At 44.2% G+C, this 18,036-nt stretch overlaps 1 protein-coding gene across 1 annotated transcript in view; it reads left to right on the forward strand.

The window, feature by feature from the left end:
- The first annotated feature begins 1,266 nt into the window (after positions 1-1,266).
- The window catches only part of LSM1B (Small nuclear ribonucleoprotein family protein), a 43,024-nt gene continuing 26,254 nt past the window's right edge, over positions 1,267-18,036 (forward strand). The window contains exon 1 of the mRNA XM_086503562.1: positions 1,267-1,748. Coding sequence (XP_086359688.1) covers positions 1,691-1,748 — 58 coding nt within the window. The 5' untranslated portion in view covers positions 1,267-1,690. The remainder of the gene's footprint in view (positions 1,749-18,036) is intronic.

Raw genomic sequence — 18,036 nt, forward strand, 5'->3', positions numbered from 1 at the left:
ATGCCCCGGTGGTACCTAAGTGTGTTCACACACATCACTACCACATGTATATGGTAACACATCGGTATATCACAAGCTAGCTAGAGCCACACTCACCAAAGGAAGGCCTATGATGCTGACACAAAGACCTAGAATGCTTTGACGCCATACGAAGTGGAGATGATGACCGATCGCAAAGAGTAGTTGGAGTAGGATGCCATTTATCGGCTCATTTAGAAGGATAATATTGCCACCAGTACTCAAGGAACGTGTCACCCTATGGCAACTTAGATTCCACCTTAGACGATTCCGAAGCCCATGAAAAAGAAGGCTCCAAATAAGTGAAAACAGTGAGACCCTCGAGATTGTGTACTTATTAAGCATTTGGCCCGAGCATACCCAACCACTTGGAAAATTTGCATATGTGAGGCTATTTGATTCATGATTATTTTGATTCGCAACAAACCATTCTATCAAAGTAGTTTTTTTATTTTGCTCGTTGTTTAGCAAGTCCAATACATCATCCCCAATATGAAATGTAACCATATTCTGTGATGGAAGGTGTACTTGCAATCGTTGAATAGACGAGTTAGCTATGATCCTTTTAGAGTGTTAACAATTAGGTTGACGAGTTTACAAATTGTGACTATTAATTTATGATCCTTAGCATTGCTAGTTGATGTCTCATTATATGTTTTTAGAGGGTTAAATGTCTTTTGGTGAAATATCTTCAAGGTTAACCTTGTTTAAAGAAGAGAAGATTTTGTTGGGTTGCCTTGCAACCTCTAGATGCTCTCCAACAATGAAGAGTAAAAGAGCTATTCTTAGAGGATTGTGCAACATTTATCTTAAAAAAAACTGAAAGAGAAAGAAACGAATGGAGTCCAAGTTGGGGTGCGTGCGTGCATGTGGAGAGAGAGAGAGAGAGAGAGAGAGAGAGAGAGAGAGAGAGAGAGAGAGAGAGAAAAGAAGAAAAGAAGAAAAGAAGAGAGTTTTAACGTCGTAGGAAACTATCCCAAGAGACCTTAAAGATCGAGCCGACTAGGAGAGTTGAACTCAAGACATGTGAAAAGAGAGAGAGAGAGAGAGAGAGAGAGAGAGAGAGAGAGAGAGAACGTTACAACACGGGTCGACCACAACAAACAAGAACAAGGTATATGATTGTGAGTTGATGGGAATACACTCTAAAAGCATGATTGAGAATCGAAGCCACATGTACACACAACCGGAGTTTGGAAGCATTCACTCTCTACCTGAAAGGGTGGTGTTGCACTGTGGTTGACTCAAGAAACCACAAGGCAAGGCAAAACACTCGATTTTAAAGTTGGGAGGGGAAGCAAAAACAAAAACGTACGTGAAGGAAGACTGGCACAGGTTATTCTCCCTCCGAGAGGAAGACTCGAGCAAAATAAATGTGTGCACGACGACCTTCGTCGCGCATCAGAGATTCGGAACTAGGGTTTCGCAGGATTGTTTCTGAGGCTGTGAAGAAGTAGGATTTTTGGCAGCGGCCTTTCTTCTTCGGAATTAGGGTTTCTCCCGGGCTATTCGTCTTTGAAACGTCTCGCAAAGGAAACAGTTCCTCCTTTTTTGGGTTTTTCCTGGAATTTGCGAGAGTGCGACATGTAAATTTATTGAAACTAGTGAATCATGCTTTGTGGCTCGCCATCTGCTGCATCCAGTTGCACATTGGAAGCTGTTCTTTGAGGGGATGTCTTGGGCTGGTCCAGACCCCTTCTTTGGTACTTCGCTTGCCGATAACCTTGACAGTAAGCCTTTCTCTCTCTCTCTCTCTCTCTCTCCCTCTTTTTATCCCTTTCTGCTTCTTAAACGTGCTGGGGGTCTAAGCAGAGCTTATCCCACGTTTTATTTTGCACACGAGTCAAATAAGCCTTTGCAGCTGTGCATTCTGTGCCTGCTTCCACATTGTGTAACTAATAAGTGTGTCAGACTTACTCTGGACACTTCACTAAAAATGGCATCATTATTGTTTCAAATGGGTTCTCGTTTAGACAAATAGATATTATAACAGTTATAGCCATTCAATCCTAAGTTGTCGACATGTTTTGTTTTGCATTTTGCATAATGAAATTTTGATTTTAGTGTGTCAAGATATGTCTGAAATGTGTAATGCAACACTTATAGCCATTTGATCCTAATTTTTCCAGGTGTTTTGTTCTTCATTTTGCATAATAAAATTTTGATTTTAGTGTGTCGATATATGTTTGAATGTATAATGCAACACTCCGGTATATATAGTTGAATATGAAATAGGTATTTTATAGATGAATGCGAGATAGGTATTTTATACTTGAATATGAAATAGGTCTTTTGATAAAGAGCTTTGTCAATAACTCAATAATTATGTTGTAGAGAATGCTAAATTAAACGAGCTTGTGGCGAATTTATAGCATATGGCCTAGTGGTACAACCCACATAGGTGATTGGAAAATATTGGTGCGATGGAGCTGATGGTTATAGTGACTTGTGGGTGACTACCATGGGTCTATACCTTGCACTTTCCTTTATGGGTGAATCTGGGCTTAATCCTGGATTCATCTAGGTATATATATATATTTCGTCATGCAATGAGGCATAGTGCAAGCTATGCAAAAGTGCCATACAAAAGTATGGTGGAGAGTTGGCACTGTGTCTCCCTACAAATTATAACCGTGCCGTCGTCCAAGCAAACTTGTACACATAGAGGTTTGCATGCAGATTACTAGATTTTCTAGTTTTTCGCGTGCTTGTCTATTTGAAATGTTTACTGTTGTTAATATACACACAGACACACACATGTCACACACACACACATACACACTCCCATCTCCCTCTCCATACGATCGGTTACATAAATAGACAAATGCTTCTGCCCATTCTATTCTATTATGGACTGCAATAATGTAACTTATCGGTACTATTGCATAAGCATGAGACTACGTCGAGTTATTTCTTCCTAGCTTTTATTGTTTTTTCTTTGATCTATACACACACACACGCACATTCCCCCCTCCATATGATTGGTTACATAAATAGACAAATGCTTCTACCCATTCTATTCTGTTATGGACTGCATAATGTAACTTATCGTAATAGGTACTATTGCACAAGCATGAGACTAAGTTGAGTTATTTCTTCCTAGCTTTTATTGTTTTTTCTTTGCTTTTCCCTTCAACAATAGCATGTGTTAGATTTTTCAATTGCCACTAGTAGGTAACAAATACATGACATTTGTTTGTTTGTTCATCCTTGCATTCTTTAGTCACTACCAAGAATCAAAAGCACACTACTGCAAGCATTGATTAAGTAAAAAACAATATTACATATATGCTTCCTATGACACATATTGCAAGAATTAAAAGTTTCCCTTTTAAGGGTTGTATGCAGATCGTGATATAAGCTGCTCCCTTGATGAAGTAATGTCAGTGTGCCTTTGTTCGCCCTTGATTTGCCAATTACAAGAGCACTTAGTCTCAACGATTGATGTCCTTTGAGACTGATTTCCCCTCCAATGTATCCGCTTGTAGTTTGGCTTTTGGCTAGTGTTAGCAGGTGTTGGGGACAGGCCAATAGGGCCATGGAGTACCATTTTCATTCGATGTTTCATAGATGATACATGGATGAAGTACATTGTTTGCTCTCTTAGAAGGCTATTCATCCTCATTGAGTTCAATCACAAGCTTCTTTTCAGTGCCTTCATCTTGATACGCCGTAAAAACTATCACGAGGACGTGGCAACTGCTAACCTTAGTTGTTGGTTTCTTTCCAATGATTTTTGTTTAATTTTTGAGACCCTCTTTTTGAAGTTGCAAATGGTTGGACATTGTATGGCCAATGTGAATGGTAGTTTCACCCGCAGACGGGAAGTTGGTCGGCAAGATCATGGCAAGAGGATGTCTAGGCTCAGAGCAAGATCATGTAGGTTCCCCCGTCGCACTTAGCAAGTTGGTGGATACTAGGAAGTGAACTCAATAAAGGCATAAAGTCAAGGTGGTTTCACCAACAGAAAGTATCCGACAGTTGGGCCACATTGCACTTTTGGATGCGGTCCCAATGAGGATAGATGGTCTGATGATCAGTGGAAGCCCAACGGAAACATTTCCTAAAATTTAGGGAACTGTTATTTTGGGCCGTGAAATGTGTTCGTGTCATTACCTTCGGTATGACCAAGGAAACATTTTATTACTCTGTTGTAAAGTCAACTGATGCACCATTTGAGAGATTTTTAAGCAGGAAGCCCAATGCGGGGAAATTGCATGTATGAGTGCCAAGTGGCACTTTTTTGTCAATTTACCAAGTTTGGGAGAAGAGAATCCGTAACTGACTTTTTGGAGCAGTTTTGGAGGCTGATAACTGTGATTTTCAGCCATTTCTCTCCATTTTTGAGCTTCCCATGACTTTGCTTAGGTCCTAGGAGCTCATTTTAGCATTGGAAGGCATCAAATGCGTGTTTACAGGGCTGTTTTGCTGCGTTTTCAGCGATTCGCAGGTTTTGGCAGCCATGGAAATCTTCCCCTTTTTGCATCTATTTGTTCACAGATGCATTACTGGTCAAGGGCAGAAGAGGGGGCGCTCGATTTATGCTGGGGGCATGCTTCATTGAGAGCTGTTCACAGGTTAAGAGCTATGGAGTTCTTCCTTTCCATTCTATATACAGTGTGGTGCCAGGAGTGATGTCCTGCACGCTACACACTGCTCTCTCCCCCCCCTACGTGCAGTTATGTGATGCCCCACAAGAGGGCTCTTCATTTGACTGATGTACAGTTGTGTGGGTTCATGCTTTTGTGCTGAGGCAAGAGCCTCCTTGAGCAGGAACAGGGGTAGCTAGTTGCTACTTCAAAGTAGGCACCACAGAGGGTCATAACCTCACCGTATAGGTGCAAATTCAGCGCTGTGTACACGCAGAAAATTGACTGTTTTTCAGCCATACGGATGCCAGAACCAATGGGAATAGTGCCCCACTGGCAGAGGACAGTTAGGGGACTGTTTGGGGCTGAAAACAGGGCAAAAACCAGTAAATACAGCGTGCTGAATTTACTGTTTTTGGGCAGGAATCTGAGGGTTTATGCCAGTGGAAGAGAGTTCCAGCAGCAGGGGAATTGGTTTCGCGCAAGTTTTGGGACTGTTATGTTGCCGAAATTTGGCCATTACAGGTGGTATCTATCTCGATACAGATAAAGGATTCCTTTGTAATTTACCCTCCTAAAGAATAAAGCAATACCGAAAGGGGCGCCATTTTTGGGGCCTCCAGGTTGTCGGCGTCTGCTCGGAGCATTCTAGCTTCCGAGCCGTATGTGTGATTAAGTGTTAATTCCCGTCGCAGGTTTCCTTTGCAAAGTGCTCTGTGTGTGTGTCTAAAGTAAAGAATTTCTTGTGAAAGCCAAAGCCCACCGCCCCACTACGGGCTGGTTTCAAGGTTCCATCGTCAGGATATCAATCACTTTTTCCTCAAAAAGTGAGCCTCGGTTGTTTTGGGTGAAGACACAGAGTACAGGAACGCGGGATTACACTATGGCCGACGAAGGGAAGGGCATTATGGAAGAGGGTTCCTTTTCATAGGACAGACAGGAAATTCCGCATGTTTGCCATGCCAAAAAGTGGTCAAATTAGGGCTGATTTTCTGTTGCGTTTTTAGGGTTTGCAAGTATGAACCAAGATGAGATAGGGAGAGGTCTCACGGTGGTAGATTGGCCACTAGATCTTCTGCGGGAGTGATGTGAGTCTGCCAGGTGACACGCTGCTTGCCGATTCTCTGAGGCGATTGCTTGGATTCTATGCCGCATTGGTAAATCATCTTGAAATTTGAGCTTGCTTGGTCGTGGGTGGTACGTCACAGTGTTGTGGAATTATGCTCGTTTGCAGAGGCAAGAGCCTTCTTGCACATGTAAAAGTTAAGGGACAGGTTGCAAGATGCTATGTGGTGAAGTTCAAGAACTATCCACCTATGGATGCAAAGTGGATGAAAGAGCATAAATTGTCAGTCACCAAATGTATTGCAGCTTTTGTCACAAAGTGATGACGTGGCGGACAACAGAAACCCTAATTTCTGCCAGAAACCCTAAAATTCCTGCAAACCCTAATTTTTGCCAAAAACCCTAAATTCCGGAAATCGCGGAGGCGGATTATTAAAAAATAAAAATAAAAATATTTTTTTTTTCTTTTTTTTTTGGAAAATGATGAGCGACGCGAATTTTGCTTTTGCTTTTTTTTATAAAAAAAGAGAAAAGACTCTCTAAGAGAGAGAGAGAACTGATGCTTTTGATTTTAAAAGCTTTTGGGGCTCTGCTTTTGGGCATCCCTTGTAACCTTTAAATTAGTGGTGAGGGCCTCACTTCTCAGAGCATCTGGACGCAGAGTCTGAGAGTGACACCCTAACCGCTCTCTTGTACTTTGATGATTGATTAATACAAAAAGAAATACCGAAAGGGGCGCCAGTCTTTGGGGCCAATATCTCTAGGCACGGAACTCCGCCGGGCCAGTGCAAATCTATTGTGATCTGTGAATTGTTTTGAAGTGGTTATTTGGTGCTATCGCGGTTGATTCTTGACTTGGAGTGTCCAAGTCTGTTACAGTGGTATCAGAGCACTGCCGATTTCTCTTCTACGGGAAATCCGATCCCCGATTTTTTTTTTTCCGCGGCACCTATGGCTTCAGGCAATGATCAGTCGACTCCCTCTGCATGTGGAGATGCGGGCTGGGATCACAACGAAGATTCAGACAGAGTATGGCCCGCCTCGGCCTACTCAGGCGGAGCAAAGAGAGATGGAGCGTCGTCAATTGATTGGTGATGCAACAAAGATGATGCTCAATTTTGCCAAGGACCCGAAGATGGCAAAATATATGAACCAGACCTCTTTGGAAGAGGTACAGAGGGAGTGGCAGAGAACCACAACACCACTCCCGAAACCCGCTCTCAAGAAACCTTCTGCCTCCAAGAAATATACGGAGAAGGAACTGGAGAACGTGGTTGATGCACGGATTGCTCAGCTTTTTGACGTGCAAAAGAAAGGCAAAAAGCACGGCAAAAAGCAGAACAAAGGTATTGACTTCCCGGGATATTTGGGTTGTCAGTCAACATTCGACAAAGCAAAGAAACTGAAGAAGCACGTCAAGTTTGAAGGCCTACCCAGTTCTTCTTCTTCTTCTGACAGTTCTTCTAGCTCTTCAGACTCGAGCGAAGAAGACAGGAAAAGCAAAAAGCGAAGCAAGAAACAACGCTTCGGAAAGGGCAAGAAAAAGGCAAGGAAATCTAGGTCTCGCCCAGTGAGTGACACTTCTACAGAGGACTCGTCTACGGACAGTTCAGACTCTGACAACGGAAACTTTTATGCAAACAAGAGGAATTTTTACAAAGCCAACCAGTATGACTTTCTCGAAGATAAAAGCAAGAAAGTCCGAGAGTTTAAGGAAGGTGGCCAAGCACTTAAGTTTGATACTTTTTCGGGATACTCCGATGCTTCAAAGGCTTTGTCTTTTATACAGCAGTTTGACATCGCTTTCGTGGGAGGACGCTATTCAGAGCACTCCAAGATTCGGAGAGCTGCCTCTTATTTTAAGGGGAATGCTCGCACTTGGTGGTCCACGCTTCTATTAAGCAAGACTGTGCCAATTACATGGCTGAAATTCAAGAGGCTTTTTATTTCTTCTTGGTTGACTCAAGAGTTTGAGCGAGATATACGAGCTGCTTGGAACCATCTCCGGATGACCAAGAGCGATACAGTGAATTCTTACTGTGAAAGATTTTGGAACTCTTTTCTACCTGTCTCTTCATTCAAGAAGATCTCGTTCAGAGAACAGATTGAGCGGTTTACATTGGGTCTACCTACAGAGATCCGAGACCACTGCTTGGAATAGAAGTCAGCTTCTATTCAGGAGTTGATGAGTCATGCGAAGCGGGGCTTTGCAATTCACTCTGGCAGTCTGACCTACCCCACAGATGAGGTCACGACATAATGAGCCGGACAGACTTTTGGGAATGAAAGTAGAAAAAGAAAGAGCAACCCAGAGAAAAAGGATGCACGACCCAGACTTACTCCTCAGGAGCGGACTCGCTACATCAGGGAGGGGAAGTGCTTTGGATGCGGGGAAACTGGACATATCTCCGCGAAGTGCCCTAAAAAGGCACAGAAAGAACAGAATGACAAGGACGACGAAAGGCCTGAGAGTTCGAGAGCAGCTGAGGACCGTGTACGAAAAGGCAAGATGAAAACAGGACTGGTTCCAGATTGTGTGGGTACTGATCCCGACACCATGGATGAGAGTACAGAACTTTGCCGAGCTTGGGGCAAAGTGAAAGATCAAGAGGCCTTGATTTTCTTTGATGGAGGAGCCAAGGCAAACTTCATTTCACCGGAATTGGCGGCGCGGCTCGAGATTACTCCCGATCGGATGGGACCACTTGCAGAGGCAGTTCTAGCGGCACCCGGCAGGGACGTAGCCATTACACCTGTCATTGGCAAACTTCGGTTGCATTGTCAGGGGTATTTGGGGCATGAGGACTTCTTCATAATGCCTTTGGAGGGTTGTGATGTTCTCTTAGGGATTCCCTGGTACCACAAGAACAACGCCGTGGTCGATTATCGGGCGAGAAAAGCGACTTTGACTACAGAAAAGGGCAGAACAATTGTACTTGATATTAAACTGGAGGGCGAGTCTGTCCCTATTATATCGGCTTCGACCATTTCAAAATTAATGAAATCCAGTCTGTTTGTTTACTCTATCTTTATGAATGAGTTGAGTGATGATGATAGGACATATATGTCTAAACTTGATAAAGAACGCCAAGATTTTTTTTTCTCCACGCTCATGCCGATTGCTTTTGAGAGGACCTGAAGATCATACCATTGATCTGATATCTGGAAGGACGCCACCGAATCGGCCACCTTATCGTGTGAGCCGAGTACAGAATGAAAAGATTATGAACTCAGTGAAAGACCTCTTGGAAAAGAGTCTTGTCCAGCCTAGTACTTCACCGTATTGCTCTCTAGTATTGTTGGTTTTGAAGAAAGACGGATCTTGGAGAATGTGCATCGATTATAGAGCTCTCAACAAAATCACCATCAAGAACAGATTTCCGATTCCTAGGATCGATGATATACTCGATAGGTTACAGGGATCCTCATGTTTTAGCAGGATTGACTTGAAGAGTGGATATCATCAGATCAGAATAGCACCGGGAGACGTCTACAAGACAGCTTTTCGGACGACTTTTGGGTTATTTGAGGTTTTGGTGATGCCTTTTGTCTTAACCAATGCTCCTGCGACATTTAACCGGATGATGGATAGGATTTTTCGAGAGTACAGGCTATTTGTTGGCACTTTCTTTGACGACATCATTGTTTTCTCCAAGAATGAGGCAGAACACAGAGATCATCTGCTTCAGGTCTTTCAGGCATTACGAGATCACAAGTTAGTGATTAATGCAAAGAAAAGTGAATTTTTCCTACCAGAGATACATTTTTTGGGACACATTGTGTCAGCAGCAGGAGTGCAAATGGACCCGGCCAAAGTAGAGACTATCCGTGATTGGCCCGATTTGAGGAATGTCCATGAAGTTAGAAGCTTCTTGGGACTGTGTTCGTACTACAGGCTCTTCATACGAAAGTTTGCAGAGGTTGCTTCCCCTTTGCATACCTTGACACAGAAAGGAGTACCTTTTTCATGGGGACCCACAGAGGTGATTGCCTTTCGGACATTGAAAGAGAAATTGACTACAGGACCAGATTTGACTTGTCGGACTTGCAGAAGTCATTTGAAGTATTTTGTGATGCTTGTGGTCGTAGTCTGGGTGCGGTCTTGATGCAAGAAGGCCATGTCATAGCTTACGATAGCCGTTTGTTCTCTAGGCCGGAGATGACAACACAGATCTATGGGAAAGAGCTTTTGGCGGTTATCCACGCTCTTACTCAGTGGCGGCATTACCTACTCGAAGCGGATTTTACTGTCTTTACAGACCATCAGAGTTTGCGCTACTTCTTGTCACAGAAGTAGCTTTCGGAAAAGCAGATGCGGTGGGTGAACATCTTGTCACAGTTCCACTTCCAGATTGTCCATGTGCAGGGACAGAAGAATGTGGTGGCAGATGCTTTGTCTCGAAAACCGTTGGTTCTAGCTATTTCCGCGATACATCATAGGAGCTTCGAGGATATGGTCGATCAGTGTGCCACAGATACAGATTTTGCAGATATTTTCACACGTATACGGGATGGGGAGACAGTAGCTGGATACTCCCTTCGGGAAGGCTACTTGATGAAAAAGACTATGTTGTGCGTTACACATCCGTTGAGGGAAAAGGTTATGATTGATTGCCACTGTCCACCTTTTACGGGTCACCGCGGCATTGCTACCACCATGAAAGGGGTAGAGAGAGATTTCTTTTGGCAGAGACTGAAGAAGGATGTGGAAGAGTTTGTGCGCAGTTGCTTGGTATGCCAGAAGGTCAAGTTTGACAGGCATAAGGCACAGGGATTGTTACAGCCTTTACCCATACCCACCCGCCCCTGGGAAAATATTGAAATGGATTTCATTTTTTTTTGATCTCCCGAGAATACAGAATGATCACGATGATTTTCCGATTACATGGCACGCCTGAGACGATTGTCTCCGACAGAGACCCCAGATTTATGAGTTTGTTTTGGAAGGCAATTTGGGAGAACATTGGCACGCGGTTGCAGTTCTCGTCATCGTTCCACTTGCAGACTGACGGGCAATCTGAGATTGCCAATTCAGTGATTTTAGATTTATTGAAGTCTTGTATCTCGCATCAGAAGACTCAATGGGAAAAGAACTTACCTTTGGTGGAATTTGCCTACAATAACACGATACACTCTTCGACGGGGAAGATGCCATGTGAGATTGTTGAAACTGCTGCAAAGGTTCCATCCTTCCTGAGCACGAAAGATTAGAAATTTGAAGCGGATGAATATTCGCGAGATTTGGATACGGCTTTTGCCAAGGTTCGCGAGACTTTGCAGGAGTCTCAAGAACGACAGAAAAAGGCAGCGGATTGCCATCGTCGCGACTTGAAACTGAAGGAGGATGATTGGGTGCTCTTACTTTTGAGAAGGCACGCCTAAGAAAGAAAAAGGGAAAAAGGAGAGGCTTTTTCCAAAGCTTAGTAGGTGATACTACGGACCTTTCCAGATTACTGACAAGATAAATGATGTCTCCTTCCGATTGAAACTGCCAGATACTTGGAGGGTTCACAATGCATTGCATGTGAGTCTCTTGAAACCTGTTAAGGGTGATGTGCCTGATGATGGGGAGCCTGATGAGCAACCCAAAGTGGAAGAAAACGAGGAGATCCTTGTTCTTGAACAGATTTTGCCACATAATGATACGAAGAATAAGGGTAAAGTCCGAAGGCGGTTCTTGGTTAAGTTCAAGAATTATCCTGCACTTGATGCGAAGAGGATGGAGGAGGAGGACCTAGCAGATACTCCTTGGATTGTGAAACTTTACCTCGATGTTTTGGTTTAGCATAGTCTACTCCAAACGGAACCCAGAACTCAGCTTGGCCGAAGATCTGGTGCAGTGGGATGCACAAGAGGGGAGTTACTCCGCTCCCTTGTCAACAGATGCCTCGATTTTGAAACTAAAGTCACTGATGTCTCTTTGAGCTTCAGGGATACTGAGAGTTGACAGTATTCTGCTGGATGACTTTATGAAATGGAATTCCTCATTATGATACTGATTTGTTCTTGACTTCTTGTGAGTGCAGGAACTGATAGCCGAAATGACTGCAGCATTTTGGTCTGATTGATCTCGAATGGACATGGTTGCAATAGGGGTTAGTCAATCGGACATCGATGAGGTCCCGATTGGACCTAGATGTGATTGCTAGCTACATTGCCGATAAATCATGGTCTAAGATCCGAATGAATGTTGAATGTCCTGTGATGTCCTGTGATGTCGTGTGATGTGACTGTCGATTTTGTACATGTGCTAGATGTGTGTTCCTAGTACGTAGGTACTAACAGTCAGTGTCTGCTAAGACAGTTTATGGCTTTTGTCGGTTTTGCAGGCGTAATCGCGGTCGATTACAATGCTTTCAAGAGGGGGGTATGTCACAAAGTGATGACGTGGCGGACAGCAGAAACCCTAATTTCTGCCAGAAACCCTAAAATTCCTGCAAACCCTAATTTTTGCCAAAAACCCTAAATTCCGGAAATCGCGGAGGCGGATTATTAAAAAAAAAATAAAAAATATTTTTTTTTCTTTTTTTTTGGAAAATGATGAGCGACGCGAATTTTGCTTTTGCTTTTTTTTATAAAAAAAGAGAAAAGACTCTCTAAGAGAGAGAGAGAACTGATGCTTTTGATTTTAAAAGCTTTTGGGGCTCTGCTTTTGGGCATCCCTTGTAACCTTTAAATTAGTGGTGAGGGCCTCACTTCTCAGAGCATCTGGACGCAGAGTCTGAGAGTGAAACCCTAACCGCTCTCTTGTACTTTGATGATTGATTAATACAAAAAGAAATACCGAAAGGGGCGCCAGTCTTTGGGGCCAATATCTCTAGGCACGGAACTCCGCCGGGCCAGTGCAAATCTATTGTGATCTGTGAATTGTTTTGAAGTGGTTATTTGGTGCTATCGCGGTTGATTCTTGACTTGGAGTGTCCAAGTCTGTTACAACTTTACCTTGAGGTCTTTGGGTTACAATCTACCTATGCCCCAACCCAACGTGTGCAAAGGAGGGGTAATGATAGAGCTAGCACATCAAATGTACTTATGGATTCAGTGCATGAGCAGTGTACAGTTTGACAAAAGTATGAAGGTCTCATTAAGTCATTTGTACATATATTTTGACAGTCTTTCTTGCGGATACATGCAATGATAAAAGGGTGCTTACCACACAAGATCATCTATGGCATGCATTTATGGTATGCAATCGAGGACGTTTGCGATTTCAAGAGGGGGGTATGTCACGAGGACGTGGCAACTGCTAACCTTAGTTGTTGGTTTCTTTCCAATGATTTTTGTTTAATTTTTGAGACCCTCTTTTTGAAGTTGCAAATGGTCGGACATTGTATGGCCAATGTGAACGGTAGTTTCACCCGCAGATGGATAGTGGTCGGCACTGGAATTTGTACAGTAAGAGGATGTCTAGGCTCAGAGCAAGATCATGTAGGTCCCCCCGTCGCACTTAGCAAGTTGGTGGATACTAGGAAGTGAACTCAATAAAGGCATAAAGTCAAGGTAAGATCACCAACAGAAAGTATCTGACAGTTGGGCCACATTGCACTTTTGGATGCGGTCCCAATGAGGATAGATGGTCAGATGACGAGTGGGAGCCCAACGGAAACATCTCCTAAAAATTAGGGAACTGCTATTTTGGGCCGTGAAATGTGTTCGCGTCATTACCTTCGATATGACCAGGGAAACATTTTATTACTCTGCTGCAAAGTCAATTGATGCACCAGTTGAGAGATTTTTAAGCAGGAAGCCCAATGCGGGGAAATTGCATGTATGAGTGCCGAGTGGCACTTTTTGGTCAATTTACCAAGTTTGGGAGAAGAGAATCCGTAACTGACTTTTTGGAGCAGTTTTGGAGGCTGATAACTGTGATTTTTAGCCATTTCTCTCCAGTTTTGAGCTTCCCATGACTTTACCTAAGACTAAGGAGCTCATTTTCAGCATTGGAAGGCATCAGATGCGTGTTTACAGGGCTGTTTTGCTGCGTTTTCAGCGATACGCAGGTTTTGGCAGCCATGGAAATCTTCCCCTTTTTGCATCTATTTGTTCATAGATGCATTACAGGTCAAGGGCAGAAGAGGGGGCGCTCGATTTATGCTGGGGGGATGCTTCATTGAGAGTTGTTCACAGGTTAAGAGCTATGGAGTGCTTCCTTTCCATTCTATGTACAGTGTGGTGCCAGGAGTGATGCCCTGCACGCTACACACTGCTCTCTCCCCCCTACTTGCAGTTATGTGATGCCCCACAAGAGGGCTCTTTATTTGACTGATGTACAGCTGTGTGGGTTCATGCTTTTGTGCTGAGGCAAGAGCCTCCTTGAGGGAACAGGGGTAGCTAGTTGCTACTCCAAAGTAGGCACCGCAGAGGGTCATAACCTCACCGTACAGGTGCAAATTCAGCGCTGTGTACGTGCAGAAAATTGACTGTTTTCCAGCCATACGGACGCCAAAACCATTGGGAATAGTGCCCCATTGACAGAGGACAGTTAGGGGACTGTTTGGGGCTGAAAACAGGGCAAAAACCAGTAAATACAGCGTGCTGAATTTACTGTTTTTGGGCAGGAATTTGAGGGTTTATGCCAGTGGAAGAGAGTTCCAGCAGCAGGGGAATTGGTTTCGCGCAAGTGTTGGGGTTGTTATGTTGCCGAAATTTGGCCAAAACAGGTGGTATCTATCTAGATACAGATAAAGGATTCCCAGGACTCTTCTTTGTAATTTACCCTCCTAAGGAATAAAGAAATACCGAAAGGGGCGCCAATTTTGGGGCCTACAGGTTGTCGACGTCTGCTCGGAGCATTCTAGCTTCCGAGCCGTGTGTGTGATTAAGTGTTAATTCCCGTCGCAGGTTTCCTTTGAAAAGTGCTCTGTGTGTGTGTCTAAAGTAAAGAATTTCGGGTGAAAGCCTACACCTACCGCCCCACGGGCCGGTTTCAGGAACTCGTAAAGTAAAAGGATGTCTAGGCTCACTTCAAGATCATGCAGGTCTCCTCGTCGCACTTAGCAAGTTGGTGGATACTAGGAAGTGAACTCAATAAAGGCATAAAGTCAAGGTGGGATCACCAACAGAAAGTATCCGACAGTTGGGCCACATTACACTTTTGGATGCGGTCCCAATGAGGATAGATGGTCAGATGACCAGTGGGAGCCCAACGGAAGCATCTCCTAAAATTTAGGGAACTGCTATTTTGGGCCGTGAAATGTGTTCGCATTATTACCTTCGGTATGACCGGGGGAACATTTTATTACTCTGCTGCAAAGTCAACTAATGCACCAATTGAGAGATTTTTAAGCAGGAAGCCCAATGCGGGAAAATTGCATGTATGAGTGCCAAGTGACATAACTCGTAACTGACTTTTTGGAGCAGTTTTGGAGTTTGGAGCAGTTTTGGAGGCTGATAACTCTGATTTATAGCCATTTCTCTCCATTTTTGAGCTTCCCATGACTTTGCCTAGGTCCAAGGAGCTCATTTTCAGCATTGGAAGGCATCAGATGTGTGTTTACAGGGCTGTTTTACTGCTTTTCAACGATACGCAGGTTTTGGCAGCCATGGAAATCTTCCCCTTTTTGCATCTATTTGTTCACGGATGCATTACAGGTCAAGGGCAGTAGAGGGGGCGCTCGATTTATGGCGGGGGGATGCTTCATTGAGAACCTGTTACAGGTTAAGAGCTATAGAGTGCTTTCTTTCCCTCCCTTGTACAGTGTGGTGCTAGGAGTGATGCCCTGCACGCTACACATTGCTCTCCCCCCCCCCTACGTGCAGTTATGTGATGCCCCACAAGAGGGCTCTTCATTTGACTGATGTACAGCTGTGTGGTTTCATGCTTTTGTGTTGAGGCAAGAGCCTCCTTGAGCAGAAACAGGGGTAGCTAACTGCTACTCCAAAGCAGGCACCGGTGAGGGTCATAACCTCACCGTACAGGTGCGTAATCAGTGTTGTGTATGTGCAGAAAATTGACTGTTTTTCAGCCATACGGACACCAGAACATTTGGGATCATGCCCCACTGGCAGAGGACAGCTAGGGGACTGTCTAGGGCTGAAAACAAGGCAAAAACAAGTAAATACAGCGTGCTGAATTTACTGTTTTAACTTTTTGGGCAGGAATCAGAGGGTATATGCCAATGCAAGTGAGATCCAGCAGGGGAATTGATTTTGCGTAAGTTTTGGGGTTGCTATGTTGCCGAAATTTGGCCAAATCGGGTAGTATTTAGTGTGATACAGGTAAGGGATTCCCAGGACCCTACTTTGTAATTTACCCTCTCAAAGAATAAAGAAATACCGAAAGGGGCGCCAATTTTGGGGCCTATAGGTTGTCGGCGTCTGCTCGGGGCATTCTAGCTTCCGAGCCGTGTGTGTATTCAAGTGTTAATTCCCGTCGCAGGTTTCCTTTGCAAAGTGCTCTGTGTGTGTGTCTAAAGTAAAGAATTTCGGGTGAAAGCCAACGCCTACCACCCCACGGGCCGGTTTCAAAAAACCCTAATATTTTCACTTAAAACCTCTCCTTTTTTCCATTGGTTCCTAAAAAAGTTTTTCGTGAACTTTGCTCGTCATTGGCAGCATATGTATTGTATCTATCCCTGTGATCATCATGTCCTTTGTGAGTCCTTCGATTACTACATCCCTTTTAACTATGATTTAAACATTGGTTTGGCAAGCGATATGGTCATTTCAAAGCGGCCATCAATCATCTACCATGAGTTTTAGTGCATGCTTTGCATGCTTTTGACCACTAGATGTGAATATGGGAATGTAGAATTGAAGCAAAACAGAGTTTAAAATGTCTCCACATGTCACAAAAAGGGTTCCCAAGTGCCAATAGAAAAGAATAGATTGAATAGACTTTTAGCACTTCAATAACAACTGAACTTAAAGAGAGACAACACGCGACACGGAGTGGAGGAATTCCACCCTAGAGAGTTATTGGCCCCAAACCTTCGAGCCCCTCTCGGTATTTCTTTATATTGCATCAACAGGTACTCGAGACTCTGCACCTTCTCCAGGAAGCATGCCCTAGAATGAGCCCATGTCCTCATATTTAAAGCCTAGGCCCAAAAGCAGTTTACATGAAAAGCCTTCAAACTCAAAAGCATTTGGTCCAAAAGCAATGCCCAAAAGTTGCCAACGTAAACCACGGAAATCCGTACAACTGCGACGTAAGCAGTCAACGCAAAACACGAAAATCCGTATAGTTCGCCACGTCATCATGTCAACGCAAAATCAGGGTTCTCCGTACAGCTGCCACGTCATCAGTCCATGCGTGTGTGCGTGTGGGTCCTGCTTTATTTTAATGCCTTTATGTCACTTGGGCCCCATCGGACGGGGTCCCATAAGTTGGTAGGACTTCTTCTTCTGCTGTTGCTTGTTCTTCTTAGGGTTTAGGCCTCTCGGCCGAGATCTGAAGGTTGGCTCTGTTCTTCACGGACTTGACATGTTAGCAGTTTGTGACACCGCATCTTGATCCTATCTAATAGTGGTGTTACCTGATTTTCCCTAGTTCTCCTGTTAGGTGCAGCGGAATGAATGTTGTATTTTCTCAAGATTAGTGATCTTTATTGCTCAAGGTTCCTTTTAGTTCTTTAGGGAAAGAGAGAGATTTCCGTCTTGTAGAGTGCTGTGGTCACGAACAAAGTGAGTGGATATTGTGCGTGCAAGTGAATGAGACTGAGAGAAGGAGAGAGAATAGATACGACACCTGAGAGGTTGTAAAACCCTCCTCCGAAGGCCCCACTCTCGTCGGCGAGAGTGGTCTAACTTTGATTGCACAAAGGTGTACAATGCGTATGCAATGGACTGATGCAATGGGACTATGCCGATGACGACGACGGCGACTTCGTGGCTGAAAACTGTGATCTTCTATGGGCTGAATTCGGTGGCTGTTTCAAGGCTGAAAATGACTGTTTTCTTGCTGTGGTTATGGCTGAAAATGATCAAGTTGTCGGGGGTCTTGCCGATGGTAAAAACTCTGAAGACTTGGACCTAGCAGGCTGCGTTTTTAGGGGCTGTTGTACCTGCTGAAAACGCTGCAACAGCAGGCCTGTCCAAGGCTGAAAAACGCTGCAAGGGCAGCCCCCTAGCGTTAGTGGTTGTTGACAAAAAAACGTTGAAGGGGCAAAAACGCCAGCATAAAGGGGATGATGGCGATGTCTGCAAGAGGATGAAACGCCAGGGGGTGAGACCTGATGGCGATGCTAGATCTAGGAAAAACGCAAAGGATGGGGTGATAATGGCGATGGATCTGATGCTGAGGGGGGGGTACTGCTGAGAAGTTGCTTGTTGAGCGGGAAGCTCCTGCTGCCTCTTCTGCCAGAAAGTGCTAACTTGGGTTTGCTTATATATTAACTTAGCAAAATTGCCCTACCTACTTTTG

This window comes from Adiantum capillus-veneris, chromosome 27 (genome assembly GCF_014529385.1).
Source record: "Adiantum capillus-veneris isolate H3 chromosome 27, ASM1452938v2, whole genome shotgun sequence".
In the NCBI taxonomy this organism is placed as follows: Eukaryota; Viridiplantae; Streptophyta; class Polypodiopsida; order Polypodiales; family Pteridaceae; genus Adiantum; species Adiantum capillus-veneris.